The sequence below is a fragment of the Notolepis coatsorum genome, assembly GCF_963971535.1.
Source record: "Notolepis coatsorum genome assembly, chromosome: 3".
Classification (NCBI taxonomy): Eukaryota; Metazoa; Chordata; class Actinopteri; order Aulopiformes; family Paralepididae; genus Notolepis; species Notolepis coatsorum.
This window is the reverse complement of record NC_140167.1, coordinates 117,633,106-117,646,846: the sequence shown is the minus strand read 5'-3', so window position 1 is coordinate 117,646,846 and position 13,741 is coordinate 117,633,106. Positions and strand designations below refer to the sequence as shown.

Sequence of the window (13,741 nt, the reverse complement as noted above, 5' to 3'; positions counted from 1 at the left end):
GACTGTGTGTGTGTGTTTGTCTGAGGGGATTACCATGGGGCTTTCACACTCAGTGGAGAGAGGGATGGATGTGCTGCCTCCTCTGTCCCCCCAATCCCTGACCACCGCCCTGCGATCAGAAGGTCACTTAGCCAGCCTCTGGCTCCACAGCTTTTAATAAAAGCCCTCTATTGGATTGAGATTTCCTCTCTCTCTCTCTCTCTCTCTCTCTCTCTCTCTCTCTCTCTCTCTCTCTCTCTCTCTCTCTCTCTCTCTCTCTCTCTCTCTCTCTCTCTCTCTCTCTCTCTCTCTCTCTCTCTCTCTCTCTCTCTCTCTCTCTCTCTCTCTCTCTCTCTCTCTCTCTCTCTCTCTCTCTCTCTCTCTCTCTCCATATTCTTCTCGTCATCTTTCCCCTCTTGCTCTCTTTTCTCCTCTTGCTGACTTACACTTGGTTTGTTTTTCTGCCTCTCCGGGGGAGATTCTTTTATGTGAAATAAGAGCTACGATAATCATATTTCATAGAAAATACTAGTCCTTTCACCAATATAATGTAAAATATAATATAAAATATAATATAATAAAAAACAAATGGATTGTTTGTGAGGACTGTTTGGGGGAATACAAGTCTTTGTGTTTTACCTTTTGCATTGTTCTGCAATGCCCTGTATGCTAGCCAGGCGCCAGGCTCATCATGGTTACTTACGTCCTGATTGGACATCTCCCAGTAGGGCCGCTCCCCGTATGACATCACTTCCCACATGACGATACCGTAGCTCCAGGCGTCACTGGCTGAGGAGAACTTCCTGTACGAGATGGCCTCTGGAGCTGTCCACCGGATAGGGATCTTACCGCCCTGTGTGCCCACACACACACACACACACACACACACACACACACACACACACACACACACACACACACACACACACACACACACACACACACACACACACACACACACACACACACACACACACGCACACACACAGTAAAGCACAAATGTACACAAGCATGCACACACACACTTATAGGCGGCACAGTGGTGTAGGGGTTAACACTGTCGCCTCACAGTAAGAAGGTCCAGGGTTCGATTCCCGCTTGGGGACCAGGTTTCCATGATGCCAGGTACCCAGGTGGGGTATCTCCCGGGCCCCTCTGTGTGGAGTTTGCATGTTCTCCCCGTGCTCGCAAGGGTCCCCCCCCCCCCCCCCCCCGATAAGAGAAACCCAATGGAAAAACATGCAAAACAACAGAGCGCTAACGCTGTCGCATCCGTGACGAAGACGGGCAGGAGCACTTGGATGGTCCCCGGGCGTGGCTCACTCCACAGCCCTCGTCTGCTCACGGCTGCCCTTGGGGGGGGAAGGACGACGGGATGGGTTAATCGCAGAGGAGTATCGCATCGGCGATCCTAAAAGACAATGCATGCGTGTGTGTTCCGGTGTGTGTGTGCTAACTAACCGCTGTGTGCCGCTAAACATTGAGTGTCGTTGCATGCCAATTAAAGACCTCTGCGACAGGCCCTGCATTATTATTTATACAGTACACACACATGTACGAATGTGCACACACACACACACGATCCAGGGATCTGCGTATTGAGCTGCTGTGAAACAGCAGAATGGGAACATCTGCTATGTGACAGATGTGACAGGTAACACGGCTCGTCACACTTCAGTCACAACCAATGCCTGTGGAAATGTTTGTGTATCTGGTATCGATTACAATGTGTCAGACTTCATATATTCACATGGAGAGATTTCAATCTGCATTGACAGTTTCCATTGGAGCATGTCAACCAAGAGTGCCTCAAATAAGCACAAAAATAAAAATAAATGTTTCCTTGTGCTGAAATAATAAGTAGTAGTTCAGCTTATTTCATTTGACATGGACATCACAAGAGCATTGCAGCTGCAACATACAATTATGTATAGGCAGTAGCACCAGATGCACTGTATTTATATAGTTTTGTAGCGGAACGCTAATTTACAACACCTGTCCACTATGCAGCTTTGGGGAAGACATTTATAACGTAAGAGAATTGTAAAAAAAAAAAAAAATATGGTATATATTTCACAACTGAATAAACAAACAGTCTTCAGAAAATGATGTCTATGGAATACTGTTTGAAGCTAGCAATCAGCCTGAGCAGTTGCCGTTTCACTGCGATTGTTCAAAGAAGCCTTAAGTTTGGTTCACAGTGCCTCAAAAGGATTTAGTTTTGATTTGTGAAAAAAATTAAAATACAATAATTCTAAGGATTACATGTGCAGTATAGTAAATATTATGTTTTGTACACTAATTGCAGCTTATGCAAAAGTGAACAAATCCCCCTGAAACAGCATAGTGTACCTTTAAAATAACAAAAAGAAAAGAAAAAGACAAGTCAGGTGAGAACAATGGACCTCATGCACCAACATTCTCATAAGTTTCCTCGTAAATAACCTTGTAGGAAGTTCATAAGAGAAAACCTACGATAGTCCCCCCAGAGTCATCAACACATGGAGAGCAATGTTCCCTCAAAAAATGTGTTCGGTCTGAGCAAACACTCAAACCTCCTGAGCAGACATCAGCAACTACTGAGCAACATACGTCACCTTCCGATTAACCAGTTGGTTGATAAGCGGCGGTTTGTAAAAAATTATTTACCTCAATGTCTAACATAAAAATCTATACATTTAGCTGATACACAGAAATAATACAAAAAGGCATATTATATTCCTTAATAAAATATGTATTTGACTGTGGGCGGCTAGGTGGTGTAGTGGTCTAAGGCACTCGCCACCAGTGTGGAGACGCTAGGATTCGCGTGTTCGAATCCAGCTCTCCACATTGTTTTTCAGTTTGGCTGGTCGTCCGCAGTAATACACATTGGCCGTATTACGGGGAGGGAAAAACTGAAGGGTGGGGATCGAACGTTGTGAACAAGCGACTCCTACAAGTCGGTTGGTGCGCCTGCGCAGTAGAATCAGGAAGTGTCGGGGGCAGCGTGAGCCTCCCACGCGTTACTCCTCGACACTGAGAGGTCGAGCTGCGCAGGTGAAAAGATGCGACTGCTGTTACCTCAAGTACCGGAGGGGACTTGTGCTATGTATGACTTAGTCCTCACTGCAGCCGGCTTGTGGGAGGCAAGAAACAGCGTTCGTGACAGGGGAGGGTTGAATTGGATGATACGAAATTGGGATGGGAGAAAATATAGAAAAATGGGAGAAAAAGTGGATCAAAAAAAAATATGTATTTGACCATTGACGATACAGAGCAACGTCCTCCCTCCCTCTTCTCTCTCCCTCCCTCTCTCCCTCTAAACCTCTCACCTTCCCCTCTGCTTCATTCCTCCTTTCTGTTATTCAGATACACATCCGAAAAAAAGTCACTTGTTTCCAGACTCCTCTGGTCTGGTCTTAGCTCTTACTTAGTCCTTTCTGTTAGTCTGTGTGCACACTGCACATCAGAACACCTGCACATCAGAACACTGCACATCAGAACACTGCACATCAGAAAAGAGTAACTTGTTTAGTCCTCTGTTCCTCAAAAAATAAATAAAATAATAAAATAATAAATAAAATAATCCAAAGGCAGCTCTTCTCCTTGATTGATTGATTGAAAACTTTATTAACAGATTGCAGAATGGGTACAATACAGTACAGCTCAATACACACAATTGTTAAGGGGATGCAGACCAGAGAAAGACTTTCGTCTTGTTTACATCAGGGTCCCCCATTTTCAATTCATCAGGACATATATGACATACATGACATACAGATAGTCAGTACTGCTACATCTATACATTTATGACATACCAGATTTGCAAATACAGTACTGTTTGTGATACAGAAGGAGTCAAGAAAAAGGAGTATATACATTTGACGTAGAAACTGTACATCTGGTCTGGTCTTATAGGCTCTTAGCTCTTAGTCCTTTCTGTTAGTTTGTGTGCACACTGCACATCAGAAAATAGTCACTTGTTTACTCTCTGCTCCTCAAAAAAATTTAAGAATAAATAAAGTTATCCAAAGTCAGCAGAAGCCACTTCTCCTCTGGTCTGGTCCGCTTCTTCTGGGAAACAGAGTAGAATAGAATAGAGTAATTAGTGTGGGTGACCTGGCGAAGCCAGGTTGCCACCCACACTATAGTTAGTGTGGGTGACCTGGCGAAGCCAGGTTGCCACCCACACTGTTGTTCTTGTTACTCTTTTTATTCTTTCTTTATTCCACCGATTTTGCCAACACCACTCGTGCCAGAGCGTTCGCGCCCCATACACGTGAAAGGTATCAAAACGACCGGCCTGCCTATGGCAACAGCGGTATTCGAACTCGTAAAGTTTCACCGCACCGTCTGGCTACGAATCGACTTTAAACGGTAACATTTCGGAAATGCATTGCAATTTAGAGTGCGAGATCCACCGAATTTTTCAAACACCGCTCGTGCCAGAGCGTTCGCGCACCATACACGTGAGAAAAGGTATCAAAACGAGCGGCTTGCCTATGGCAACAGCGGTCTTCGAACTCGTAAAAGTTTCACCGCACCGTCTGGCTACGAATCGACTTTAAACGGTAAAATTTCGGAAATGCATTGCAATTTAGAGTGCGAGATCCACCGAATTTTTCAAACACCGCTCGTGCCAGAGCGTTCGCGCACCATACACGTGAAAGGTATCAAAACGAGCGGCTTGCCTATGGCAACAGCGGTCTTCGAACTCGTAAAAGTTTCACCGCACCGTCTGGCTACGAATCGACTTTAAACTGTAAAATTTTGGTCCCATTGGAAATGCATTGCAATTTAGAGTGTAGCAGCTGAAATAATCTTTTTTCCCCTACCTTGGGTGAATTGCGAGTGTGATCTCAATTTTGGACGTAGAAATAAAACAAACACATCAAAACGATGACACGGCTGTCAGTCCGCTCACAAAAGAAAAATAAATGGAATTGGACATTTCTATCTCAACTGACGACCATTTGTTTGAAGGTTCTCCTCTCCATTGACCGCCATGCAATCGCACTCTAGAAATCACTTTTTTTCACAAAATTCTTTAGCCTTCTGTTCCGATCGCCGAAGGAGTGCCACAATATCGCACGAATGCCACAATATCGCACACAACCCTTCGCCTACTCATTGTAGTGCTTCTGTGCGCGTCACAACGCTTCATCTCTTATAGTTTTCTTTTAATCAACGTGACAATGCAGTCATGTAAAGAAAATTCTGAATATGCAAGTCATTGTGCTCATGGCTGATTGGTTCAGGCTTAACAGCTGTGAGGCTCAGGGCTCATGGCTCAGCTGACCTGCCAATGACATCATCCACTTAACCCATCATTGCCCATCACTGTGTTGCAGTACTGAATTGCTGGACAGCGCCCTCTGTCTTGCGGGTTGTGTCTTGCGGGTTGTGTCATTGTACTCAGTAGGGATTAGTGCACTGCAACCTTGCCCAGGCCCGACGGGGCCCGGCCCGGCCCGGCGGGTTCGGGCTGGGTAGGGCTTTTTTCTTAATAAATAATTCGGGCTCGGCCGGGCCCGGGCACCGCCGTTTTTTTTTATTGTTATTTTTTTATTGCGTTTTTTTTTTATTTTTTTTTCATATAACTAGGGTTATATGATAACCTTCGTTTTAAGATTCGCTTTCTCTTTTGCGCCAGAGAAACATTTGGATGTAATTACTGCAGCGCGCAGAGAGAACTCAGGGGACAAGTTCAACTCGATTGGTTGTGTTGGAATATAGCCAGTTGGCGAATGTTTTAATTTGTTCTTGGGATGTATGTAGCCGGTTTTGTTAACGGTGTTCAACGCGTTGCTGACGTCTGGTGAGTGATGTTTACTATTTGCTGGGTCGCGACTGCTACTTGTTTTGTTGTGATTTTCATTACGTTGCTCTGCTCGAAATCTGATTTCTGTTTTCTGTTTGTTTGTTTGACTGAGTAGGCTATTGTGTGTCGTGTGTGTGTGTGTGTGCGTGTGTCAAAGAAGATTCTATAGCCTTCAATACGTTTTGAGGCTGATGTGTGACAGTGTGAGTCAGTCTATATAAGCGAGCACTGGGAGAGACGGCATTGCGAAACAGGCTATGTAAATGCTTCTTAGTTTTGTTTATTTATTACGTTCATATAAAACCGTGTTTCGAATATTTAAAACAAATACAAAAAAAATTATATTTTAATAATAATAATAATAATAATAATAATAATTTTTTTCGGGTTTTCACGCGGGCTAGGGCTTAAAATATTATTTACAGTCGGGCTTATTTTCGGGCAGGGCCTGAAGTTCAAGGGCTCGGGCAGGGCTCGGGCTTTATTTCAAGGCCCTTGCAGACCACTAGTAGGGATATCCTCTTTCATTTTTCATTGGTTGATGTTGACCACCTTTCATTGGTCGATGTTGACCACTCCCCCGATCCTTAGACCACGCCCCCTTAGGCCACACCCCCTCAGTGTATCTCTTGAACCGTTTGTCGTAGAGACTTGCGGATTGTGCCATTGGTCGATGTTGACCACCTTTCATTGGTCGATGTTGACCACTCCCCCGATCCTTAGACCACGCCCCCTTAGACCACACCCCCTCAGTGTATCTCTTGAACCGTTTGTCGTAGAGACTTGCGGATTGTGCCATTGGTCGATGTTGACCACCTTTCATTGGTCGATGTTGACCACTCCCCCGATCCTTAGACCACGCCCCCTTAGGCCACACCCCCTCAGTGTATCTCTTGAACCGTTTGTCGTAGAGACTTGCGGATTGTGCCATTGTACTCGGTGTAATAGTGTAATAGTGTGTAATAGTGTAATAGTGTGTAATAGTGTAATTGTGTAATAGTGTAATAGTGTAATAGTGTGTAATAGTGTGTAATAGTGTGTAATAGTGTAATAGTGTAATATTGTGTAATAGTGTAATAGTGTGTAATAGTGTAATAGTGTAATAGTGTGTGTTACATCCCAATGTATATATTCCCCAGTGTGTGTCTCCATGTGTGTGTGTTCTCCATTTTGTTTGTTTCCCCCCTCCAGCCATTGTTCCCTTTACCATTGGTCCCTGCCAGGCCAATCCTTCCATTATTGCAAAACAGCACCGATTGGTGGATGGCTTTCCAGACTCCAACACTCAATCCACACCACCCAATCAAGGATCACCCCACACCTGTTAAAACATGGCTTCTCACTTCAGTCTTTCTCTCTCTCTGGCATGAGGCTAGGCATGTTGTGTTTTTGGTAAACCTGTAACTTTGACAGTATTGCATTTCGTTCATTGCCTTTGGTGCTTAGTAGTAATTTCCTTGTGTGTGTATGGCCGCAGAGAGAGCATTGTTAGCCATAGCTTGTTTTTGTATATATTCTGCTTTTGTTTCTGTATAATTAATGTGTTTTTCTCTCTTTCTCAGGAAGCACAGATGGGGTGAGCTGCCATTTCCTTTGGACATTGTTTTCTCCTGTTTTGGTTAGGTAAGAGTAGTTTAGGTAATGTAATCTCTTTTACCATAGATTAGATTGTGTTTATTTGGAGTATAGTGGTGTTTGTTTGTTGTTTTGGCCTGGGCTCACCCCTGAGCTACATGTGCTTCCTTTGCATTTACCAATAAATATCATTGTTGTTTACAAACGTGGTCCATCTTTTCTGTCAACCAACTGTTATGTTACAGCCCTTTACCCTTAGACTCACAGGGGTCGTAACATAAATGGGGGCTCATCCGGGATCTTGTAACCCGTGTTCAATTGTTGGTTGATGGATTTGGTGAACTGTGTTTGTTTACACTTGTATAGTTATTAATTAATTTGTGTAAAAATGGCATTTGTGTAAGAAAAAGATAATGGCAGTTAGTACTTTTGATCTGGGGAAATTCTTGAGCAATCCTACTTGGGAAGCGCTAGATAGCTGCCGCAAGGCAGACTTAGTGGAGATTGCCACACATTTTCAACTCTCGGTTCAACAAAAGCATCTTAAGCAGGATATCAGGTGTCTTGTGGTAGATAAGCTGTTGAAGCAGGGGACGCTTGTTTTACCTGCGGTCTCTGATGAACATGCAAGTCCTCCTGGTGAACCTACAGAAGCACCGCCTTCTGAGGAGCAAGCCCATGGTGCTGAAAAGGCAGGTGTGAACGTCACATTGCCACATTTTCACTTGACCTCTCCTGTGTCAACTGGGTCTCGAGAAGGGGCCCAGGTCAAGGTTAGAATAGCCCGTCTCCAGATGGAGGCTCAGGAGAAGGCACAAGCACGTGAGGCGGAGTATCGGCTTCGTAAAATGGAGCTTGAGGCGGAAAATGAAAGGGCTATTAACATCCGTAGGTTGGAGCTTGAGGTGGAAAAAGAGCTCAGACTGCGGGAGTTGGAGCTGGGAGACCAAAGGAGTGGATCCAACTCTGCTACACCGACTCCTCCACAAGGCCCGGGTATGTCCTCCTCCACAGCTTATTCATCACACACTTTTGATATAAGTAAACACATTGCTTTGGTGCCTCCGTTCCGAGAGACCGAAGTTGATACTTATTTTAATGTGTTTGAGCGTATTGCTGCTTCATTGCGCTGGCCAAGAGAGGTCTGGCCTTTGTTGCTTCAATGCAAATTGACTGGTAAAGCCCAAGAGGTTTGTTCAACACTTTCCCTAGAAGATAGTCTATTGTATGATACTGTGAAGGCTGCCATCCTTCGTGCATATGAGCTTGTGCCCGAAGCTTATAGGCAGAGGTTTCGCAGTCACAAGAGAGCTGTCAACCAGACCTTTGTAGAGTTTGCTAGAGAGAAGGGAACTCTCTTTGATAAATGGTGTGCAGCAAGCAAGGCCTCAGATCTTAACTCTCTCAGAGAACTCATTCTATTAGAAGAGTTTAAGAATCGTTTGCCAGAGCGTATTGTAATTTACCTGAGTGAGCAGAAAGTGTCCACTCTGCAGCAAGCTGCTGTATTAGCTGATGAGTTTGCGCTAACCCATAAAACTGTGTTTGTAGATAGGCGTGACTCGTTTCCCCCCCATGATTTCTCTCAGAGACCTTCTGTCCCCAACCATTCAGGATTCACACACCCCCGACCAAAAATGTCACCTCCACGCTCAAAAGAGGAGCGGACATGTTACTACTGTCATAAATCTGGTCATGTTATTTCTGACTGTTTAACATTGAAACGTAAGCAGCAACCGTCCTCTCAGAACTTTAGACAACCCAAAGGGGTTGGTCTGATTAAAATGGCACCTGATTCCGATCAACAGATGCACAATGATCAGGATGTTCTCGATCCTTGTTTCAGGCCATTTACTTCCAAGGGTTTAGTTTCCTTGACAGGGGATCCAAAAGATCAGTGTACAGTTCAGATCTTACGAGATACTGGAGCCTCACAATCCTTTATCCTCTCTGATGTACTACCTCTGTCTGAGAAATCTTCCTGTGGTTCTAGTGTCCTAGTTCAAGGTATTGAGATGGGTTTCGTGCCAGCCCCGTTACACTGTATTCATGTACAATCTGATTTGGTCACTGGTTTCTTTAAAATAGGGGTGAGACCTTCCTTGCCAGTTAAAGGCATTTCCTTTATCATGGGAAATGATTTAGCTGGAGGACAGGTGAACGCTGTGCTGGAAGTGTTGGATCACCCAGACACAGATTCTCTGCCTGATGACTTGTCACAGAACTTCCCTGAAGTTTTTTCTGCAAGTGTTGTCACTCGGGCTCAATTGAAAAAGAGAGGTGATGAAATTAACTTGTCTGACTCTGTTTTTGCTTCAGCCTTTGTCAGGGAGGAGTTGCTGGCTCCAACTTCTGATACCGCTGACAAACCACCGACTCATAGTAAGGTACCCCCACAGACAACTGTAACTAGTTCCGACGCTTTGAAGTTACCCGTTACTCGTGAAATGCTAATTACTGCCCAGAAGGCTGACCCTTCTCTTGCAAAATGTTTCTCTTCTCTTGAAACAGAACAGAGGAGAGAGTTGCATTCTTATTTTGTGGATGAAGGAGTTTTGATGCGTACATGGAGGTCCCATGGTACTAGACTGGCAGAGCATGCACAATCGGAGATAGGGCTACCAGATCAGGTACCAGACTGGAGCACTGTTTATCAGATTGTTGTCCCTGCAGTTTATCGTCAGCATGTACTGTTCTTGGCCCATGACCACCCTTGGTCTGGACACTTGGGAGTCACTAAAACATACAACAGAATACTTCAACATTTCTTTTGGCCCGGTTTGAAGTCCGATGTAGCACAATACTGTCGTACCTGTAGTACTTGTCAGATCACCGGAAAGCCAAACCAGGTCATTCCACCTGCTCCCCTCTGTCCTATACCAGCGGTCGGTGAACCATTTGAACATGTCATAGTTGACTGTGTTGGTCCGTTGCCAAGGACCAAAGCCGGCAATCAGTTTTTGTTGACAATAATGTGTACCGCCACCCGTTTCCCTGAGGCTATCCCTCTTCGCAGAATTACAGCGCCTGTAATAATTAAGGCTTTGACGAAGTTCTTCTCCACGTTTGGACTGCCTAAGGTAGTACAAACGGACCAAGGCACCAACTTCCTGTCTAGGTTATTTGAGCAAGTGTTACAGTCCCTGGGTATCCGACATATAGTGTCCAGTGCCTACCACCCTGAAACTCAGGGGGCTCTAGAACGTTGGCATCAGACCTTAAAGTCCATGCTGCGTAAATATTGCTTAGACACAGAGAAAGATTGGGATGAGGGTGTCCCCCTTGTTCTATTTGCTGCGCGAGAGACCATACAGGAGTCTCTTGGTTTCAGTCCTGCTGAGCTCGTTTTTGGGCACACTGTTAGAGGGCCTCTGAAAGTTCTTAAAGAACGGTTCATGTCAAAGGGTGCCAGCACACCCACTAATGTTCTAGATTTTGTTAGCCAGTTTCGAGAGCGACTGCATCAGGCGTGCTCTCTCGCAAAAGAAGCGCTCTCTTCTTCCCAGAGAACTATGAAACGGCACTATGACGAGAAAGCTGTTTCTCGATCTTTCCAGCCAGGTGATAAGGTTCTAGTCCTGTTACCTATCCTTGGTTCTGCTCTTTCCGCTCGTTTTTCCGGACCGTATGCAATAGACAAGAAGATAAGTGATACAGACTATGTGGTTCGCACCCCTGATCGTAAACGTCACTCTCGTGTTTGCCACATCAATATGCTTAAACCATATTTTTCCAGAGATAGTGTGCAGGTGAAGACCTCAGACCAGACAGCCGGACTGGCCGTCTCTGCTGTTGCCTCAACTCCAATAGTTCCGGACTCTCCTGACGTTAGTGGTGAGGACGTAGATGGCTTGGAGTTGCGCAATGCAGCCCATCAGGGTGCTAGATTGTCCAACACTGAGATGTTATTGAACCTGCCCACTCACTTAGCACACTTACCTGAGGAGCAGCGAGAGGACATCACAAATTTGATTCAGGCCTACATGGCTCTGTTTGGTGATGTTCCCTCCTGTACTTCTGTATTGGCCCATGATATTAAAGTTAACAATGCTGTGCCTATCAAGCAACATGCATACCGTGTTAACATCACCAAGAGGGCCATGATGCAACAGGAGGTTGACTATTTGTTAAAACATGGTTTAGCCAAGCCAAGTTGCAGTCCCTGGAGTTCACCTTGCTTGTTAGCTCCCAAATCGGATGGAACTCCTAGATTTTGTACTGATTTCCGAAAGGTAAATGCTGTCACCGTGCCTGATTCCTTCCCACTGCCCCGCATGGAAGATTGTATTGACAACCTTGGATCTGCCACCTATGTTAGCAAACTAGATTTGTTAAAGGGTTACTGGCAGGTCCCTTTGACCCCCCGTGCCTCGGAAATCTCTGCGTTTGTTACTCCTGACAATTTTTTGCAATATACGGTAATGCCTTTTGGAATGCGTAATGCCCCGGCCACTTTCCAGCGACTGGTGACCCTAGTCCTGGCTGGTGTTCCAAATTGTAATGCCTATCTCGATGACCTGGTTGTCTATTCGACCAACTGGCGTGACCACATGACAACCTTGCAAACTGTCTTTGACCGCTTAGCTGGAGCCTTCCTGACCCTTAACCTTGCCAAGTGTGAGTTCGGCAAGGCTACGGTTACCTATCTTGGTAAGCAGGTAGGACAAGGCCAAGTGCGTCCGGTGGATGCAAAAATATCTGCAATCACAACTTTTCCAGTGCCTACTACTAGGCGGGAATTCCGTAGATTCCTTGGGATGGCTGGGTATTACCGTGGGTTTTGCCGGAACTTTTCTTCTGTCGTCACTTCTCTCACTAGCCTGTGTAGCCCGTCCAAACCATTCATTTGGACAGCTGATTGTCAAAATGCATTTGATAGTGTTAAAGCTCTCTTATGCAGTTCCCCTGTTCTCTCTGCTCCAGATTTCTCCCTGCCGTTCCAGCTGGAGGTGGATGCCAGCGGGGTGGGAGCTGGAGGGGTGTTATTACAGGAAGATCACGATGGTGTCAGTCACCCGGTTTGTTATTTCTCCCGGAAATTTAACAAACATCAACTAAACTATTCCACTATTGAAAAGGAGACTTTGGCTATGTTGTATGCGTTGCAACATTTTGAGGTGTATGTCGGTTCGAGCGTATTACCAGTGGTAGTATACACCGACCACAACCCATTGGTTTTTCTGTCGCGGATGTACAACCACAATCAGCGCCTCATGCGTTGGGCGCTCATAGTGCAAAATTATAACCTCAGCATAAAGCATAAGAAGGGGTCTGAGAATGTGTTGGCGGATGCTCTATCTCGGAGTTAAATCTCTCGTGCTGTCGACTCGTTCTACTGTATATTGCTGTCGACTTGATCTATTTTTGCTGTCTACTCGGTCTATGTTGCTGTGGACTCGTTTTATGTTGCTGCTAGTTTTTTCATAGCTCTTTGTTTTGGAGTGCATGTTATCTCGGGGATGTTATCTCGTTGTTAAAGAAAATATATAAATAATATAATAATAATTAATAGTGTAATAGTGTGTAATAGTGTAATAGTGTGTAATAGTGTAATAGTGTAATAGTGTAATAGTGTGTAATAGTGTAATAGTGTAATAGTGTGTAATAGTGTAATAGTGTGTAATAGTGTAATAGTGTAATAGTGTGTAATAGTGTGTAATAGTGTAATAGTGTGTAATAGTGTAATAGTGTAATAGTGTGTAATAGTGTAATAGTGTAATAGTGTGTAATAGTGTAATAGTGTGTAATAGTGTAATAGTGTAATAGTGTGTAATAGTGTAATAGTGTGTAATAGTGTAATAGTGTGTAATAGTGTAATAGTGTAATAGTGTAATAGTGTAATAGTGTGTAATAGTGGGTAATAGTGGGTAATAGTGTAATAGTGTAATAGTGTGTAATAGTGTAATAGTGTAATAGTGTCTAATAGTGTAATAGTGTGTAATAGTGTAATAGTGTAATAGTGTAATAGTGTGTAATAGTGTAATAGTGTAATATTGTGTAATAGTGTAATAGTGTAAGTGTGTAATAGTGTAATAGTGTAATAGTGTAATGGCGTGTAATAGTGTAATAGTGTAATAGTGTGTAATAGTGTAATAGTGTAATAGTGTAATAGTGTGTAATAGTGTAATAGTGTGTAATAGTGTGTAATAGTGTAATAGTGTGTAATAGTGTAATAGTGTGTAATAGTGTGTAATAGTGTAATAGTGCAATAGTGTGTAATAGTGTAATAGTGTGTAATAGTGTAATAGTGTAATAGTGTAATAGTGTGTAATAGTGTAATAGTGTGTAATAGTGTAATAGTGTGTAATAGTGTAATAGTGTGTAATAGTGTAATAGTGTAATAGTGTGTAATAGTGTAATAGTGTAATAGTGTGTAATAGTGTA

At 44.0% G+C, this 13,741-nt stretch overlaps 1 protein-coding gene across 1 annotated transcript in view; it reads right to left on the bottom strand.

Moving 5' to 3' along the window:
• The window catches only part of LOC311225967 (ephrin type-A receptor 6-like), a gene marked incomplete at its 5' end in the record, with an annotated part of 450,657 nt that overhangs the window by 12,089 nt on the left and 424,827 nt on the right, over nt 1-13,741 (bottom strand). The window contains one exon of the mRNA XM_084311353.1: nt 683-832. Within this exon, the coding sequence (XP_084167479.1) occupies nt 683-832 (150 nt within the window). The remainder of the gene's footprint in view (nt 1-682; nt 833-13,741) is intronic.